The sequence below is a fragment of the Prunus mume genome, linkage group LG4 (genome assembly GCF_029339155.1).
Source record: "Prunus mume cultivar Tortuosa linkage group LG4, ASM2933915v1, whole genome shotgun sequence".
Lineage (NCBI taxonomy): Eukaryota > Viridiplantae > Streptophyta > Magnoliopsida > Rosales > Rosaceae > Prunus > Prunus mume.
In genome coordinates, this window is record NC_142701.1 from 15,651,104 (window position 1) to 15,664,867 (window position 13,764).

General features: G+C 39.1%; 2 protein-coding genes, 1 long non-coding RNA gene and 1 pseudogene across 5 annotated transcripts in view; 2 read left to right on the top strand and 2 right to left on the bottom strand.

Annotated features, from left to right (window-relative positions):
• Positions 1 to 3,191, bottom strand: part of LOC148918002 (uncharacterized) — a 43,658-nt gene extending 40,467 nt beyond the window's left edge. The window contains exons 1-2 of the long non-coding RNA XR_016125986.1: positions 3,126 to 3,191; positions 2,778 to 3,010 (exon numbers count right to left, since the gene is read on the bottom strand). This is a non-coding gene — a long non-coding RNA (uncharacterized LOC148918002). The remainder of the gene's footprint in view (positions 1 to 2,777; positions 3,011 to 3,125) is intronic.
• LOC103327334 (cysteine-rich receptor-like protein kinase 2) overlaps positions 1 to 12,652 on the bottom strand; it is a 53,796-nt gene extending 41,144 nt beyond the window's left edge. Inside the window, exons 1-8 of one of the 2 annotated variants that reach the window (XM_008229643.3) lie at positions 12,193 to 12,652; positions 10,641 to 11,047; positions 10,255 to 10,380; positions 9,970 to 10,097; positions 9,548 to 9,761; positions 9,201 to 9,432; positions 8,913 to 9,063; positions 8,223 to 8,799 (exon numbers count right to left, since the gene is read on the bottom strand). In XM_008229643.3, coding sequence (XP_008227865.2) covers positions 8,485 to 8,799; positions 8,913 to 9,063; positions 9,201 to 9,432; positions 9,548 to 9,761; positions 9,970 to 10,097; positions 10,255 to 10,380; positions 10,641 to 11,047; positions 12,193 to 12,611 — 1,992 coding nt within the window. In that variant the 5' untranslated portion in view covers positions 12,612 to 12,652 and the 3' untranslated portion in view covers positions 8,223 to 8,484. Of the gene's footprint in view, positions 1 to 8,222; positions 8,800 to 8,912; positions 9,064 to 9,200; positions 9,433 to 9,547; positions 9,762 to 9,969; positions 10,098 to 10,254; positions 10,381 to 10,640; positions 11,048 to 12,192 lie in introns of those variants that run through there. The other variant, XM_089050022.1, reaches the window with a different exon arrangement.
• On the top strand, positions 108 to 2,311 carry LOC103327478 (protein DJ-1 homolog D-like; annotated as a pseudogene). The gene is made up of 3 exons (XR_016125985.1): positions 108 to 919; positions 1,164 to 1,526; positions 1,895 to 2,311. The product of XR_016125985.1 is annotated as a protein DJ-1 homolog D-like (transcript).
• On the top strand, positions 5,719 to 8,010 carry LOC148918004 (protein DJ-1 homolog D-like). The gene is made up of 4 exons (XM_089050024.1): positions 5,719 to 6,032; positions 6,263 to 6,703; positions 6,827 to 7,189; positions 7,560 to 8,010. Exons 1-4 carry the CDS (start codon positions 5,838 to 5,840, stop codon positions 7,746 to 7,748), a joined length of 1,188 nt encoding a protein of 395 aa, XP_088906150.1. The 5' UTR covers positions 5,719 to 5,837; the 3' UTR covers positions 7,749 to 8,010.
• Positions 12,653 to 13,764: the final 1,112 nt, after the last annotated feature.

A 13,764-nucleotide genomic window follows, 5' to 3' on the forward strand; every position in this document is an offset into this window, starting at 1 on the left:
CACGATAACTAACTGCGACGTGTCTAGCTGACTCCACAAACCTCCAAAAAAGCTTGTGTGAGTATTAGTATTTAAAGCAGGCCTTCCTTCCTTTATCAGACCATCTCTCTCTCTGAAAAAGAAGAGAGAAGAAAGAAGAAAGAAAAAGCAAGAAAGAAACTAAAGAAGGAAATAAGAAAAGAAATGGGAAATCCGAAAGGCGAGGAGCAGAGGAGGGTGTTGTTACTGTGCGGGGACTACATGGAAGATTACGAGGCAATGGTCCCATTTCAAGCACTGCAGGCATTTGGAGTCTCTGTTGATGCCGTTTCTCCTGGCAAGAAAGCGGGTGATATCTGCGCCACTGCCATAACCATTAAAGTAGAGTCCACTGACCTGGTCAAACGCTGTCTTTCCCGTTAATTTATTTATTTTGTATCCCCTTACACCTGTTTTAATGTGTGTGTTTGGTTTGGTTTTCTATACGTACGTACGCACCTTTTTGGGTTACAGGCTTATACCGAATCACGTGGTCACAATTTCACACTGAATGAAACATTTGATGAGATTGAATTTGACGAATATGATGGTCTAGTTATTCCAGGAGGACGATCTCCTGAACATCTTGCTATGAATGCATCGGTTGTAGAATTGGTGAGAAAATTTTCTGACTCCAGAAAGCCAATTGCTGCTATTTGCCATGGGCTGCTGGTCTTAGCAGCTGCAGGCGCTGTTAAAGGTCGCAAGTGCACAGCGTTTCCAACTGTGAAACCTGGATTGGTTCCTGCTGGTGCTCACTGGGTAGAACCCGATACATTGTCAGTGTAATATAGTCACTGGGGTCACATATTATGGCAATCCTGAGTTCATTAGGCTTTTTCTCAAGGCACTAGGAGGCAACATATCTGGTTCTGAGAGAAGGGTCCTCATCATCTGTGGAGTAAGGTTTCTTTTCTTTTTCTTTAATATTGCAATGACATATATAGGACAAAATAGTATGCTCAAGTTCAAGTGACAACCAACCTTAATATTATCAAAAGAGAAAGGGGAGAAAGCCTGAGTCGGCTTTACCAGTTTCGCCATGACAAGTTCATGGTTTTAGGCTTCTAGCCAATGATTAAACTGTTAGATACAAATCATCATCATTTAATTGCTCCCCTACCCAATATTGGTAATATTTGTAGGACTACGTGGAAGATTATGAGGTAACTGTGCCTTATCAGACCCTTCAAGTTCTAGGATGCCATGTTGATGTGGTTTGCCCCAAGAAGAAAGCCGGTGATCCCTGCCCAACTGCTATCCGTGATCTTGAAGGGGCCCAAACCTGCAGTGAAACGCAGGGACAAAATTTTGTTTCAACAGCTGACTTTGAATCCGTAGATGCTTCAAGTTACGACGCTCTTGTACTCCCTGGAGGTAAAGATCCAGAGGTTTTGGCACTAAATGAGGATGTTATTGTACTAGCGAAACAATTTATGGAAGCCAGGAAACCAGTTGCATCCATCTGCCATGGCCTGGAAATTTTAGTTGCTGCTGGTGTTCTGCAGGTATGGTCTTAAAGGAAAAACATATATCCTACCTGCATTTCGTGGTTAAACGTTTGTCACTAAAACATTAATATCTTCCAGTTTTTATGCTGTACTTATTAAAGAAAAAGTAAAACAGATTGAAATATGAAAAGGAAGTAAAAAAGGTTACATCTAATGCTTTGTATTTTTGTTCTGTTGAGCTGATCTGTTGTGACCTATTAACCTCTCAATTGTAAATAACTATTGGGAAGAGGGAGGTGAGTACTCTTTAAAATCGCAAATGAGATAATATTTTTTCTGTTTCTTTTGATTAGTGGTTAATGTACTTATTTCCTGATTAGGCACTTTTTAGCATGACATAATTGGTTTAATTGGCTATATTTCAGGGGAAGAAATTTACTGGATACCCAGGGATTAAGGCTCATGTGGTTGTGTCGGGGGGGACATTTGCGGAAGCGGATCCAATAGATCGTTGTGTCACTGATGGAAATCTGGTTACCGCAGCAGCGTGGCATGGCCAACCAGAGCTTATTTCTCAGTTGATGACATTGCTTGATATTCGAGTATCATTTTAGGCACCCTTAACCAGTTCAGCTGCTTCCAAGTAATATATGTAATTCCATAAACGAATAAGAGAATAAAAGAAAAAGAAACATAGTCAAAAACTCCGTGTAATTCAATAAAAGAATAAGAGCATATGTTAAGGTGATGTATCTGTGAGGGAACAATGCTGCTCTGATTCTGCTGTATATGTAACAATTGTGGATGGATCTTGTATGTTTGTAACTACGTAATGTTGATTATGCTTTTTATGGAAATCCTTGAATCTGCTTTCAGATCTAGCGTTTACATTCTTAGTTTAATGATTAAAATCTACCCGTATTTCAAAAAAAAAAAGGCTCCGGAGGATGCAAATGATCCCACCATAATAAGATGCCTTCACCATCTCCTTATATATACAGTTTGGAAGTAACCTTTTCAAGTAGAAATCCACACCATAACTATATGTATCCACCTTTTCTGACAATTGTCCATGAATTGCATATTCAGGTGCTGTGCATCCTCTGTCAGTGTCACACAAGATCAAATTAGTGGAGTCGCCCTAGTGTACCGGCCATGTATATAGTAGATTCATATCACTTTGTGTGTGCGAATAGAACCACAAGTAGGTCAAAACAGAAGACCGGTATAAATATTGTACAAGAGTAATGATCATATAGATCTCCAGCAGGGGTTGATGCCTGTGGGAAGTGAAGTACTTTAACTTACAATGTTCCAGCAAATCTGGTACTAAGATGAGTCTGATCATCAGGTAGAAGCCTTGCCAGCCCAAAATCTGCAATTTTGGGCTGGAAACTATCATCCAAAAGAATATTGCTGGTTTTTATATCTCTATGTATGATGCATACATGAAACTCCTCATGTAAATAGGCAAGACCCCTAAGCTGTACCCAGGATTATGTCATTTAGCTGTTTCCAGTTAAGAGAGCCTCTTTTTGGACCTATTTCCCATGGAAGAAGAAGGAAAAAACAGATTTTTAAATGAACAAATAAAACAATAAAATGTATATGTAAGCATACATTTAGAGGTAGCTGAGCAAAGAAGCCTAAAATTACCAAATATGAATCTGTCGAGGCTGTTGTTTGCCATGTATTCATATATGAGAAGCAATTCCGGTCCTTAATTTAGGTTGCCATGCATTCATATAGCGTTTTCTATGTTTCTATAGGTTGCCGTATCTTAATTAGAATTTGTAAACCCAAAACAAGACATTTTTCTGAGATAGAGTATAGCCGGGCGGCTATTTCTATTTTCGGAGCCGTGCGGCTATACCTTTAAAATATTCTATTTTTGGGGGGCTATACTTTTGAAATAGTAAAAGATTCTAATTTTTGTGTATAGCCGCGCGGCTATACTGTTAAAATATTATATTATCAAGTATAGCCGCTCGGCTGTACATAAAAAAAATTCAACTTATCACCTAGAAGGTAACATAACTGGTTCATATAGAGGGATCTTGTGTTTTATATGTACATGCTCACCTTCATCTAGCACGAGGCCTTTTGGGAGCTCATTAGCTTCGAAGTCATGGGAACTCTGAAGTTAAGCTAGTGGAGGCTAGAGCAATCTAAGGATGAGTAACCCACTGTGAAGTTACTCATGAGTTCCTAGAAACAAAATCGTGAGGGTAGAGAAGGAGGCCCAAAGCGGACAATATCGTGCTACGGCAGAGTCGATCCGGGGTGTAACAATTTGGTATCAAAGCTCCTAATCGGGACCTGATTGTGAGTGTTAGTGAGAAGAGCGAAACAAGGGAGCGAAACTGGATGAGTGCTACAAATGTCACAAGCTAGGGCATTTTCAATATGAATGTCCTAGCTGGGAGAAGGCTGCAAACTATGCGGAGGCAAATGCGAAGGCAGATAAAGAAGAGAAGGTTCTCTTGATGTCTCATGTTGAACTCAACAATGCAAAGAGGGAAGGAGCCTGGTTTCTTGACTCATGCTGCTCAAACCACAAGTCAGGAAACAAGCAATGGTTTATTGACTTTGATGAGCAATTTCGGCATTCAGTGAAGCTGGGGAACAATTTAAGGATGCCAGTAATGGGAAAGGGAAACATCAAGCTAGAGATCGGAGGAATAATTCAGGTAGTGACCAATGTGTTTTACGTTCCTGAGCTTACAAATAATTTGTTGAGTGTTGGTTAGTTACAAGAGAAGGGGCTGGCCATTCTGATTCAAGATGGAGCATGCGGAATTTATCATCCCAGGAGAGGTCTTATAGCACATACTTAGATGACAGTGAACAGGATGTTCGTCTTGCTCGCCAATGTAAATATGCAAAGCTCAAACTGTCTTCAAGTTGCAGCTAAAGATATCACTGATCTCTAGCATCGAAGGTATGGTCATCTGAACAACAAGAGTCTTAGAACTTTGCACTACAAGCAACTTGTGAAAGGGCTGCCAAAACTCAAAGCTGTGAAAAGAGAGTGTACTGTTTGCAACATCGGAAAGCAACATCATGAGGCTATACCAAAGAAAAGTCAGTGGAGGGCCTCGCAAAAACTGCAGTTAATACATGCTGACATTTGTGGTCCCATCACACCAAGCTCAAATAGCAACAATAGGTACATCTTGAGTTTTATTGATGACTATAGTAGGAAGAATTGAGTTTACTTTCTGTCTGAAAAGAGTAAAGCCTTTATATCTTTCAAAGATTTTAAATGTCTTGTTGAGAAGGAAGTAGGGAGTGATATATGTTGTTTAAGAACTGACCGAGGTGGTGAATCACTTCATATGAGTTTAACAATTTTTGTAAATCTCATGGCATTAGAAGACAGTCTACGGCAGCGTACACCCTCAAGAATGGGGTTGCAGAGCGTAACATGAATATGGTTCGATGCTTGACAGAGAAGCAAATGCCCAAGGTGTTTTGGCGAGCGGTTCGATGGGGATGTACATGTGTTAAACAGAGTCCAACAGCAGTGGTAAAGGCAAGACTCAGAAGAGTGCTGGAGTGGACTCAAGCCAACTGTGGATTACTTTCGAGTTTGGGAATGCATTGGAGATGTTCACGTACCAGATAGTAAGAGATCAAAGTTGGATGAGGACTCTAAAGAGCTTTTCTATAGTATAGGGACATTAGCTTGGAAGCATTGAGCTTCTTTTTTTTTTCCAATCGAAAAGGAAGCATTGAGCTCGAATATTCGAATATTCACAATAAGACAATGAGTACGCTTCTTTGCACTATAATTTGAATATTTCTCTAATAATTTAGACTATCATTTGCACTCGTAATAAGACAGTGAGTCCACTCCTTTGCACTTAAATTTGTGCTCTTTGCACTCAAGTTAGAATATTTCTCTAATAATTTAGATCATCACTTGTATTCACAATAAGAGAATAAATCCGCCTCTTTACACTCAAGTTTCAATCATCCTCCAATAATTTAGACTCACATGGTCCGTGAAGAGAACAAACTCAAGTTTCCATCTTCCTCGAATAATTTAGACTCACTTGGGTCGGTAAACAAGACAACAAAAAACATATCAAACATGGATACGGTGATAGGCTTGAAACTAATAGAGAGATGCCGCGATAACTGACTGCGATGTGTTGCTCAAATTGCGTGCGACTGTACCTAGCTGACTCCACAAACCTCCAAAAACGCTTTTGTGAGTATTTAAGTAAGCAAAGCGGAGCAGCTCAAGTTATAACCTACCTTCTTGTATTCAGACTCTCTCCCTCTCTCTCTCTCTGTGAAAAATCTCTCTCTCTCTCTCTCTGAAAAAGAAGAAAGAAACTAAAGAAGGAAATAAGAAAAGAAATGGGGAATCCGAAAGGCGACGAACGGAGGAGGGTGTTGTTACTGTGCGGGGACTATATGGAAGATTACGAGGCAATGGTCCCATTTCAAGCACTGCAGGCATTTGGAGTCTCAGTTGATGCAGTTTCTCCTGTCAAGAAAGCTGGTGATATCTGCGCCACTGCCATAACCATTCAAGTAGAGTCCACTGACCAGGTCAAACTCTTCATTTTTATTTGTAAACAAGAGGAATATATTTTATAGATTTTATATATTTAATATTGAACACAGTTGTTGGAAAACAACCTCTAATGAGTTTGAGTTTGAGTTTGAGTTTGAGTTTGAGAGACAAGCAAGACAAAGAAGCTTGAATTCACCTAACCATTACTCTTGTTTTAATGTGTGTGTTGTGTTTGGTTTTCTTTTGTGTACCTTTTTGGTTACAGGCTAATACCGAATCTCGTGGTCACAATTTCACACTGAATGCAACATTTGATGACATCGAATTTGACAAATATGATGGTCTAGTTATACCAGGAGGACGATCTCCTGAACATCTTGCTATGAAGGCATCGGTTGTAGAATTGGCGAGAAAATTTTCTGACTCCAGAAAGCCAATTGCTGCTATTTGCCATGGGCTGCTGGTCTTAGCACCTGCAGGCGCTGTTAAAGGTCGCAAATGCACAGCGGTTTCAACTATGAAACCTGGATTGGTTGCTGCTGGTGCTCACTGGGTAGAACCCGATACATTGTCAGTGTGTGTTGCTGATGATAATTTAATTACTGGGGTCACATATTATGGCAATCCTGAGTTCATTGGGCTTTTTCTCAAGGCACTAGGAGGCAACATATGTGCTTCAGAGAGAAGGGTCCTCATCATCATTGGAGTAAGCTTTCTTTTCTGTTTCTTTTATATTGCAATGACAAATATAGGACAAAATATAGCCAATGATTAAACTGTTAGTTACTAATCATCATCATTTAATTGCTCCCCTCCCCAATATTTGTAGAACTACGCAGAAGATTATGAGGTAACTGTGCCTTATCAGACCCTCAAAGTTCTAGGATGCCATGTTGATGTGGTTTGCCCCAAGAAGAAAGCCGGTGATACCTGCCCAACTGCTATCCGTGATCTTGAAGGGGGCCAAACCTACAGTGAGATCCCGGGACATAATTTTGTCTTAACAGCTGACTTTGAATCCATAGATGCCTCAAGTTATGACGCTCTTGTACTCCCTGGAGGTAAAGCTCCAGAGTTTTTGGCACTAAAAGAGGATGTTATTGTACTAGTGAAGCAATTTATGGAAGCCAGGAAACCAGTTGCATCCATCTGCCATGGCCTGGAAATTTTAGTTGCTGCTGGTGTTCTGCAGGTATGGTTCTTAAAGAAAAAACATATTTCCTTCCTGCATTTAGTGGTTAAACGTTTGTCACTACAACATTAATATAATGCTTCCAGTTTTAATGCTACTTATTAAAGGAAAAGTAAAACAGATTGTACTTGAAAAGGAAGAAAAAAAGGTTACATCTAGTGCTTTGTATTTTGGTTCTGTTGAGCTGATCTGTTGTGACCTATTAACCTATCAATTGTAAATATATATTGGGAAGAGGGAGGTGAGTGCTCTTTAAAATCGCAAACGAGATGATATTTTTTCTGTTTCTTTTGATTAGTGGTTAATGTACTTATAATCTGGTTAGGCACTTTTTAGCGTGTCATAATTGGTTCAATTGGCTATATTTCAGGGGAAGAAATGTACTGGATACCCAGGGATTAAGGCTCGTGTGGTTTCGTCAGGGGGGACGTTTGTGGAAGCAGATCCAATAGATCGTTGTGTCACTGATGGAAATCTGGTTACCGCAGCAGCGTGGCATGGCCAACCAGAGCTTATTTCTCAGTTGATGACATTGCTTGATATTCGAGTATCATTCTAGGCACCCTTTACCGGGTCTGCTGCTTCCAAGTAATATATGTAATTCCATAAACGAATAAGAGAATAAAAGAAAAAGAAACATAGTCAGAAACTCCATGTAATTCAATAAAAGAATAAGAGCATGTGTTAAGGTGATGTGTGTATCTGTGAGGGAACAATGATGCTCTGATTCTGCTGTATATGTACCAATTGTGGATGGATCTTGTATGTTTGTAACTACGTAATGTTGATTATGATTATGATTATGATTTGTATGTTTGTAACATCTAGCGTTTACATTCCTAGTTTAATGATAAAATCTACCCGTATTCTGAAAAAGAAAGGCTCTGGAGGATGCAAATGATCCCGCCATAATAAGATGCCTTCACCATCTCCTTGTGTTGATGGATAAAGTGTTTTCACTCAAGCCACCCAAACTCATTCTCAACTCTTTAAGATAGTTTCTTCTCCACTTCAATTTTATGAAACATTCATGTAAATATCAGCAGTTATGCAGTATTATTGAATACTAAAGATTTAAAGTACATCAAATGTTTGGCTCTGGGCCATACAACTAGCATTTGTGCTTTACATGAAAAACCAAGAGGAGTTCAAATGAAGAAAAAGGAGTGTGAAATCACTATTGTTAACAATCCTAGTAGACATAAAAATACATCTTTGCTTTGAAACTATAAACAACCAAAGGAAACTCCCAAATTTTAAGTACAAGAGTTGAAATATACTGCTTTAATTAGCACTTAGCGACCTGAAACTTGAGAAACCGATACGGTGGCATTGGATGTGGAGGAAGCAGTAGAGGTTGATGTGTCTCCCTTCACTCTCTTATCAGAATCAACAAAAACAGGCCTAGTGAGCGCCCTATTCTCCAAGGAGCTAGTGCTTTTAAGTAGAACTATAACTTCGGACATTGTAGGCCTTTGAGCAGCTGATGGTTGAGTGCACATCAGAGCAATTTCTATAATCTTCTTTACATCTTCTGGTTTGTAATCATTTGGATCCAGATTTGTATCCACCAGCTCCACGTGCTTGCCATTCTCATACAGTTTCCATGCCTAATCATTAATGCGAAAAAGAAATAAAATAAAATAAAACATGTTACAATTCTGAAGTAATTAAGCAGAACAGAAATCTCAGGGAAGAATTATATATACAGTTTTGAAGTTACCTTTTCAAGTAGAAATTCACCCATAGCATCAGATTTGATTTCACTGCTCTTTTGGCCACTTACGATTTCAAGGACAACCACACCATAACTATATGTATCCACCTTTTCTGACAATTGGCCATGAATTGCATATTCAGGTGCTGTGTATCCCCTGTCAGTGTCACACAAGATCAAATTAGCAGAGTCGCCCTTTTGTACCGGCCATGTATATAGTAGATTCATAACATTTTTTGTGGAAGATCTGGATCAGGGGTTGATGCCTGTGGGAAGTGAAGTACTTTAACTTACAATGTTCCAGCAAATCTGGTACTAAGATGAGTCTGATCATCTGGTAGAAGCCTTGCCAGCCCAAAATCTGCAATTTTTGGCTGGAAACTATCATCCAAAAGAATATTGCTGGTTTTTATATCTCTATGTATGATGCATACATGAAACTCCTCATGTAAATAGGCAAGACCCCTAGCTGTACCCAGGATTATGTCATTTAGCTGTTTCCAGTTGAGAGAGCCTCTTTTTGGACCTATTTCCCATGGAAGAAGAAGGAAAAAACAGATTTTTAAATGAACAAATAAAACAATAAAATGTATATGTAAGCATACATTTAGAGGTAGCTGAGCAAAGAAGCCTAAAATTACCAAATATGAATCTGTCGAGGCTGTTGTTTGCCATGTATTCATATATGAGAAGTAACTCTGGTCCTTTGCTACAACATCCAAGAAGACGAATGAGATTCCGGTGATGAACGTTACTTATCAGTTTCACTTCGTTTACGAAATTCGCCTTTGCCCTGTCGGATTGGAGAATTGCTAGTTTTTTAACTGCAACTATTTTTCCATTGTTTAGAGTACCCTGTCCAATCATGTAGTTGTAAATGAACGTTAGGGATTATATATTGAGCTATAAAATGAAATATGCCCATGGATAATCAAAAGCTTGACAATGCAACTTTCCTATTATTTTCAAAACTTTATTCATGTCAGAAAAGAGTACACCATATTCGACCGTACTAAACTGAACTAAACTAAATTATTTTAGAGCTCTTTAGCATATAATTTACCTTGTAGACGTCCCCAAATCCTCCTTCTCCAAGTTTGTTTTCTTCACTGAAGTTTTTTGTTGCTGACTTCAAATCTTTATATTTGTAATTCATTGGTCCTTGCAACTCGGTTGCACCCAAAATATCACCTAAAAATGAGTAAATTTAAACAATTGAAGACATGTACAAGCAATTTTTTTATGTTTATATATATGTAAACATGGTTAGAGCATGAGCTAATTGAATAATAGTATATATGCAAGAGGAAATGCAAGTTCGAATTCTGTGGTTGTGGCAGAAGAATACCTCTACGAGCAGCCTCGGGCTTTCTTGAAAGTTTAAAATAGAGTAGAACTCCAACAATGAGAATAAGAAGACCTACCCCTCCAACTACGACTCCAATAATAATGGCTTTCTTTCTTGAATTGCCTCCTGTGAGATAGTATATGAAAAACATTATGCTTTCGGGTACTTCCAAATTAAAGACAAAGTACTTTACTAGTACGCATAGAATTATTAGGGACATCAAATTTGTTCACCAAATATGTAGTAGGTAACAATATTTCATGTATCCAAATTCGGATTCACGTAAAGCCTAGCTAGCTTATATATTTATAAAAAGTTTACATGTAACGATGACACATCATTTAGTGAACAAATTTAATGACTCTATGATAAAAGTTTATTCTTACCAGTTTTTAAGAAGGACGCTATGTTCGTAGTCTGGTTGTCCGGGAAGAAAGAAGTACTAGAGTACCTCAAGAAGCACCCGGCATCGACGGCCCTGCCATCCGTATCAGGCAGGCAGCTTTGAAGGTTGGCGTATGCCACATTCAAGCAATCTTGGCAACCAGTCTTGCTGATTGTCTCTGCACATTGTGCCACACCATAGACTGTTTCATTTCCACTACCACTAGTAACAACTTCATTCTTAGTTGCTGCAAAGAAACCGTTGATCTTTGGTGTTGCAAGTTGGAGATCCACTAGCAATTTTCCAGCAGCTGCACTAAATGCGGTAGCTTGTGATGCAGTTTTATTGCTACAAAGCCCTACATTACCAGGAAGGGTAGTCTGGTCAAAGAACCCAGCGCTCTCGTACCTAAACCAACCAGACAAAAGTTAACAACGATGTGACTAACTTTAGCAACGCGCTATGTTTATTTTTCTTCCACTGCCAAATTTTACTTTTTTTTCTTATTGGATTATCGTTTAAAAAAGAAAGAAAAAAGTGACTAACTTTGGCAGTACGTTTGGTTTCTATTGTTAGCGTTTTCTATGCGTCTATAGGTTAATTTGTTGATCAATCTTCATCGACAATAATCATCGACGGCAACTTTGACTAAGCTATCGAAATTATTTCTCCAGTAATATTATTTACATTTTTTAAAGGATCATTAATTCATAACCTTAGGCCTCGTTTGTCAGGGAGGATTAGATTAGGCTACAAAATGGCTATATTTGATGTTCAATTAAGACATAACTTGGATATTGTTGTCTTGGAAGATGAAGGACTATTCATAAAAAGTTGATGACTAAAAATTATCCCTCATAAATTATTTTCCGAATTCTTTTACATATAGTTTCCACGATAATCTTATAATTTCATAAGACCGACATCATCATGTGAGAATTAATGTTAGAACATCTCTATTATTTTTGTTAACGACTCTGAAGTCAATTATCAAATTTTGTAGCTACGACTTAGTGTTGATTCAATGAAGTTATGATTAAACTTGTTGTTGGTCAACGATCACCATACCTGTTTACTGATTAGACCAATCCCACTAATATCTAGCTCTATTGGTGATATTGGCTGGCAGCAACTTGGAAAGATGCTGGCTGCCACGACAACGACGACCCTAGGAAGGATGCAATATGTTCCAAGTATATTTGACTTCTTCTAATTCTGTACTTTCTGAATTATGACACCGACTGCCAATTGGGGGTGAGGAGCCATAGATTTTTAGTTCAGTATTCTAGAGAGGGTTAGGCATTATTATGTGCAGTTGGAAACTTTGGAAAATAATAAGGGCACGAATGTCATTTAGTTAAGCAATTATTAGAATGAGAAATAATTGAATTTGAATGAGAAATAGTAAGACCTGATATGATAGATATTAATGCATTTGTGTTTTGTTTCCAGCAAGTGGGTGTATCTAGTTGTCATTTCGTTTAGAAAACAAATAAATATACAAAACTAAATCATGGAAGAGTAGTAGAGCAACAGCAGGGACCAGGGTGTACCTGAGGAAGCAACCGTCGTAGATGACACGGGCACCGTTGGCCGCGGAGCAGTTGCGAATTTGGGACACCGCGGCGGCGAAGCAAGCAGCGCAGTCAGCGGCGGAGAGGTAGTTCCTGCACTGCACCATGGCGTAGACGGGATCCGAACCCCTGGCCTGCTGCGCAGTGGCAAAGTGGGTGCTGCTTTTGTTGAGCAGTGTTTTGAGGTCTGAGAAAGTGGCGTTGAGATTGGTATAGAAGTCAGGCAAGTTTGTGGCATTGTATTGGCTGCAGCCCTTGTTTAGTAGATTGATCTGTGGGCTTGCATCAACGCCTCTGATCAGACAACTCCACCACCATATTGATGTAATTGTTATTGGCAATACCATACCCAGATATTCTTGCTTCATCTTCAGTGCCTGTGTAGCTTGACCTACCATTAAGGACAAGGTAGTTGCTTAATTAACACACGCACATTATATATGAAGACCGGGAGGTGAGCTTATATATTATATGTTGCGGCCAATGGAGGCAAGACATGTTAAAAGACAACATCATCCATGACACAATATATATATATATAATATTGCTTCTTTTTTACCGCATTTATTTACTACATTGTGACACCTCTCTAATACAACAAGTGGGTTCCACATGCATAGAGGAGTCCAGTCTATTAGAGGAAAACGACTTTCATGCATTACATTTTTCAATCCACAACAGACTGAGGGATTTGAGGTTGTCTGAGCTTGGAATAGTCTCCAGATAAGGACAGTCAGTTATTCTTAACCCCTCAAGAGATACAGGGCTCTGTAGCACATCCAATAAATTCCTGAAATTTTGACAATACTGGATGCGCAGAACACGAAGACAAGTACAAGATTCTAGGGCACTCTGTATGCTTACAAATCCTTGACACTTGAAAACTCTCAATTCACGGAGGGATGCGCATCCCTGTAAAGTTGGAACAGACTCCTGTTTTTTGCAGTAGCTTATAGACAACTCGTCAAGACATGGAGGGGTGTAGAATCTGCCAATGATAACATCCATCACACCTGTCAATTTCAAATTTGCGGAGGGATGTCAGACCCTGAATTAATATTGAAATGGATTTCAAACTACCACACTTACTTTTTTCCAACTTCTGAAGAGAAGTCAAGTTTTCTTGCCCACTCGGTAGGCTTGATAGTTCATCACGAGCTGTAATCTTCAATTCGCGGACGGGACCACTCGGCAGCCTTGACAATTTATCACACCTTAAAATCTTCAATATCCGGCGGGAGGGAAAATGAGCACCGATGTTTAGCGTATAGCCGCTCGGCCATACTGTTAAATTTTTCTACTTTCGTGTATAGCCGCGAGAATATACTTTTAAAATATTCTATTTATGGAGTATAGCCGTACGGCTATGCCTTTAAAGTTATTTACATAGTAAAGCCGCGCGGCTATACGTTTAAGATGTTCGAATATAGCCGCGCGGCTATATCTGTCTTCGGTATACATTTGACACACAATACATGCCATATGTCAAAAGCTTCTTCGAATAATACATACATGCATGAATGGGCATAAAGATGAACTGAGAAGAAGAGG

What these genes read in the sequence shown, in the direction of transcription:
- LOC148918004 (XM_089050024.1), top strand. Translation starts at nt 5,838, where the DNA reads ATGGGGAATCCGAAAGGCGACGAACGGAGGAGGGTGTTGTTACTGTGC. An exon ending in AAGTAGAGTCCACTGACCAG is followed by an intron (nt 6,033 to 6,262) that starts GTCAAACTCTTC and finishes TTTTGGTTACAG; the next exon opens with GCTAATACCGAATCTCGTGG. An exon ending in TTGCTGCTGGTGTTCTGCAG is followed by an intron (nt 7,190 to 7,559) that starts GTATGGTTCTTA and finishes GCTATATTTCAG; the next exon opens with GGGAAGAAATGTACTGGATA.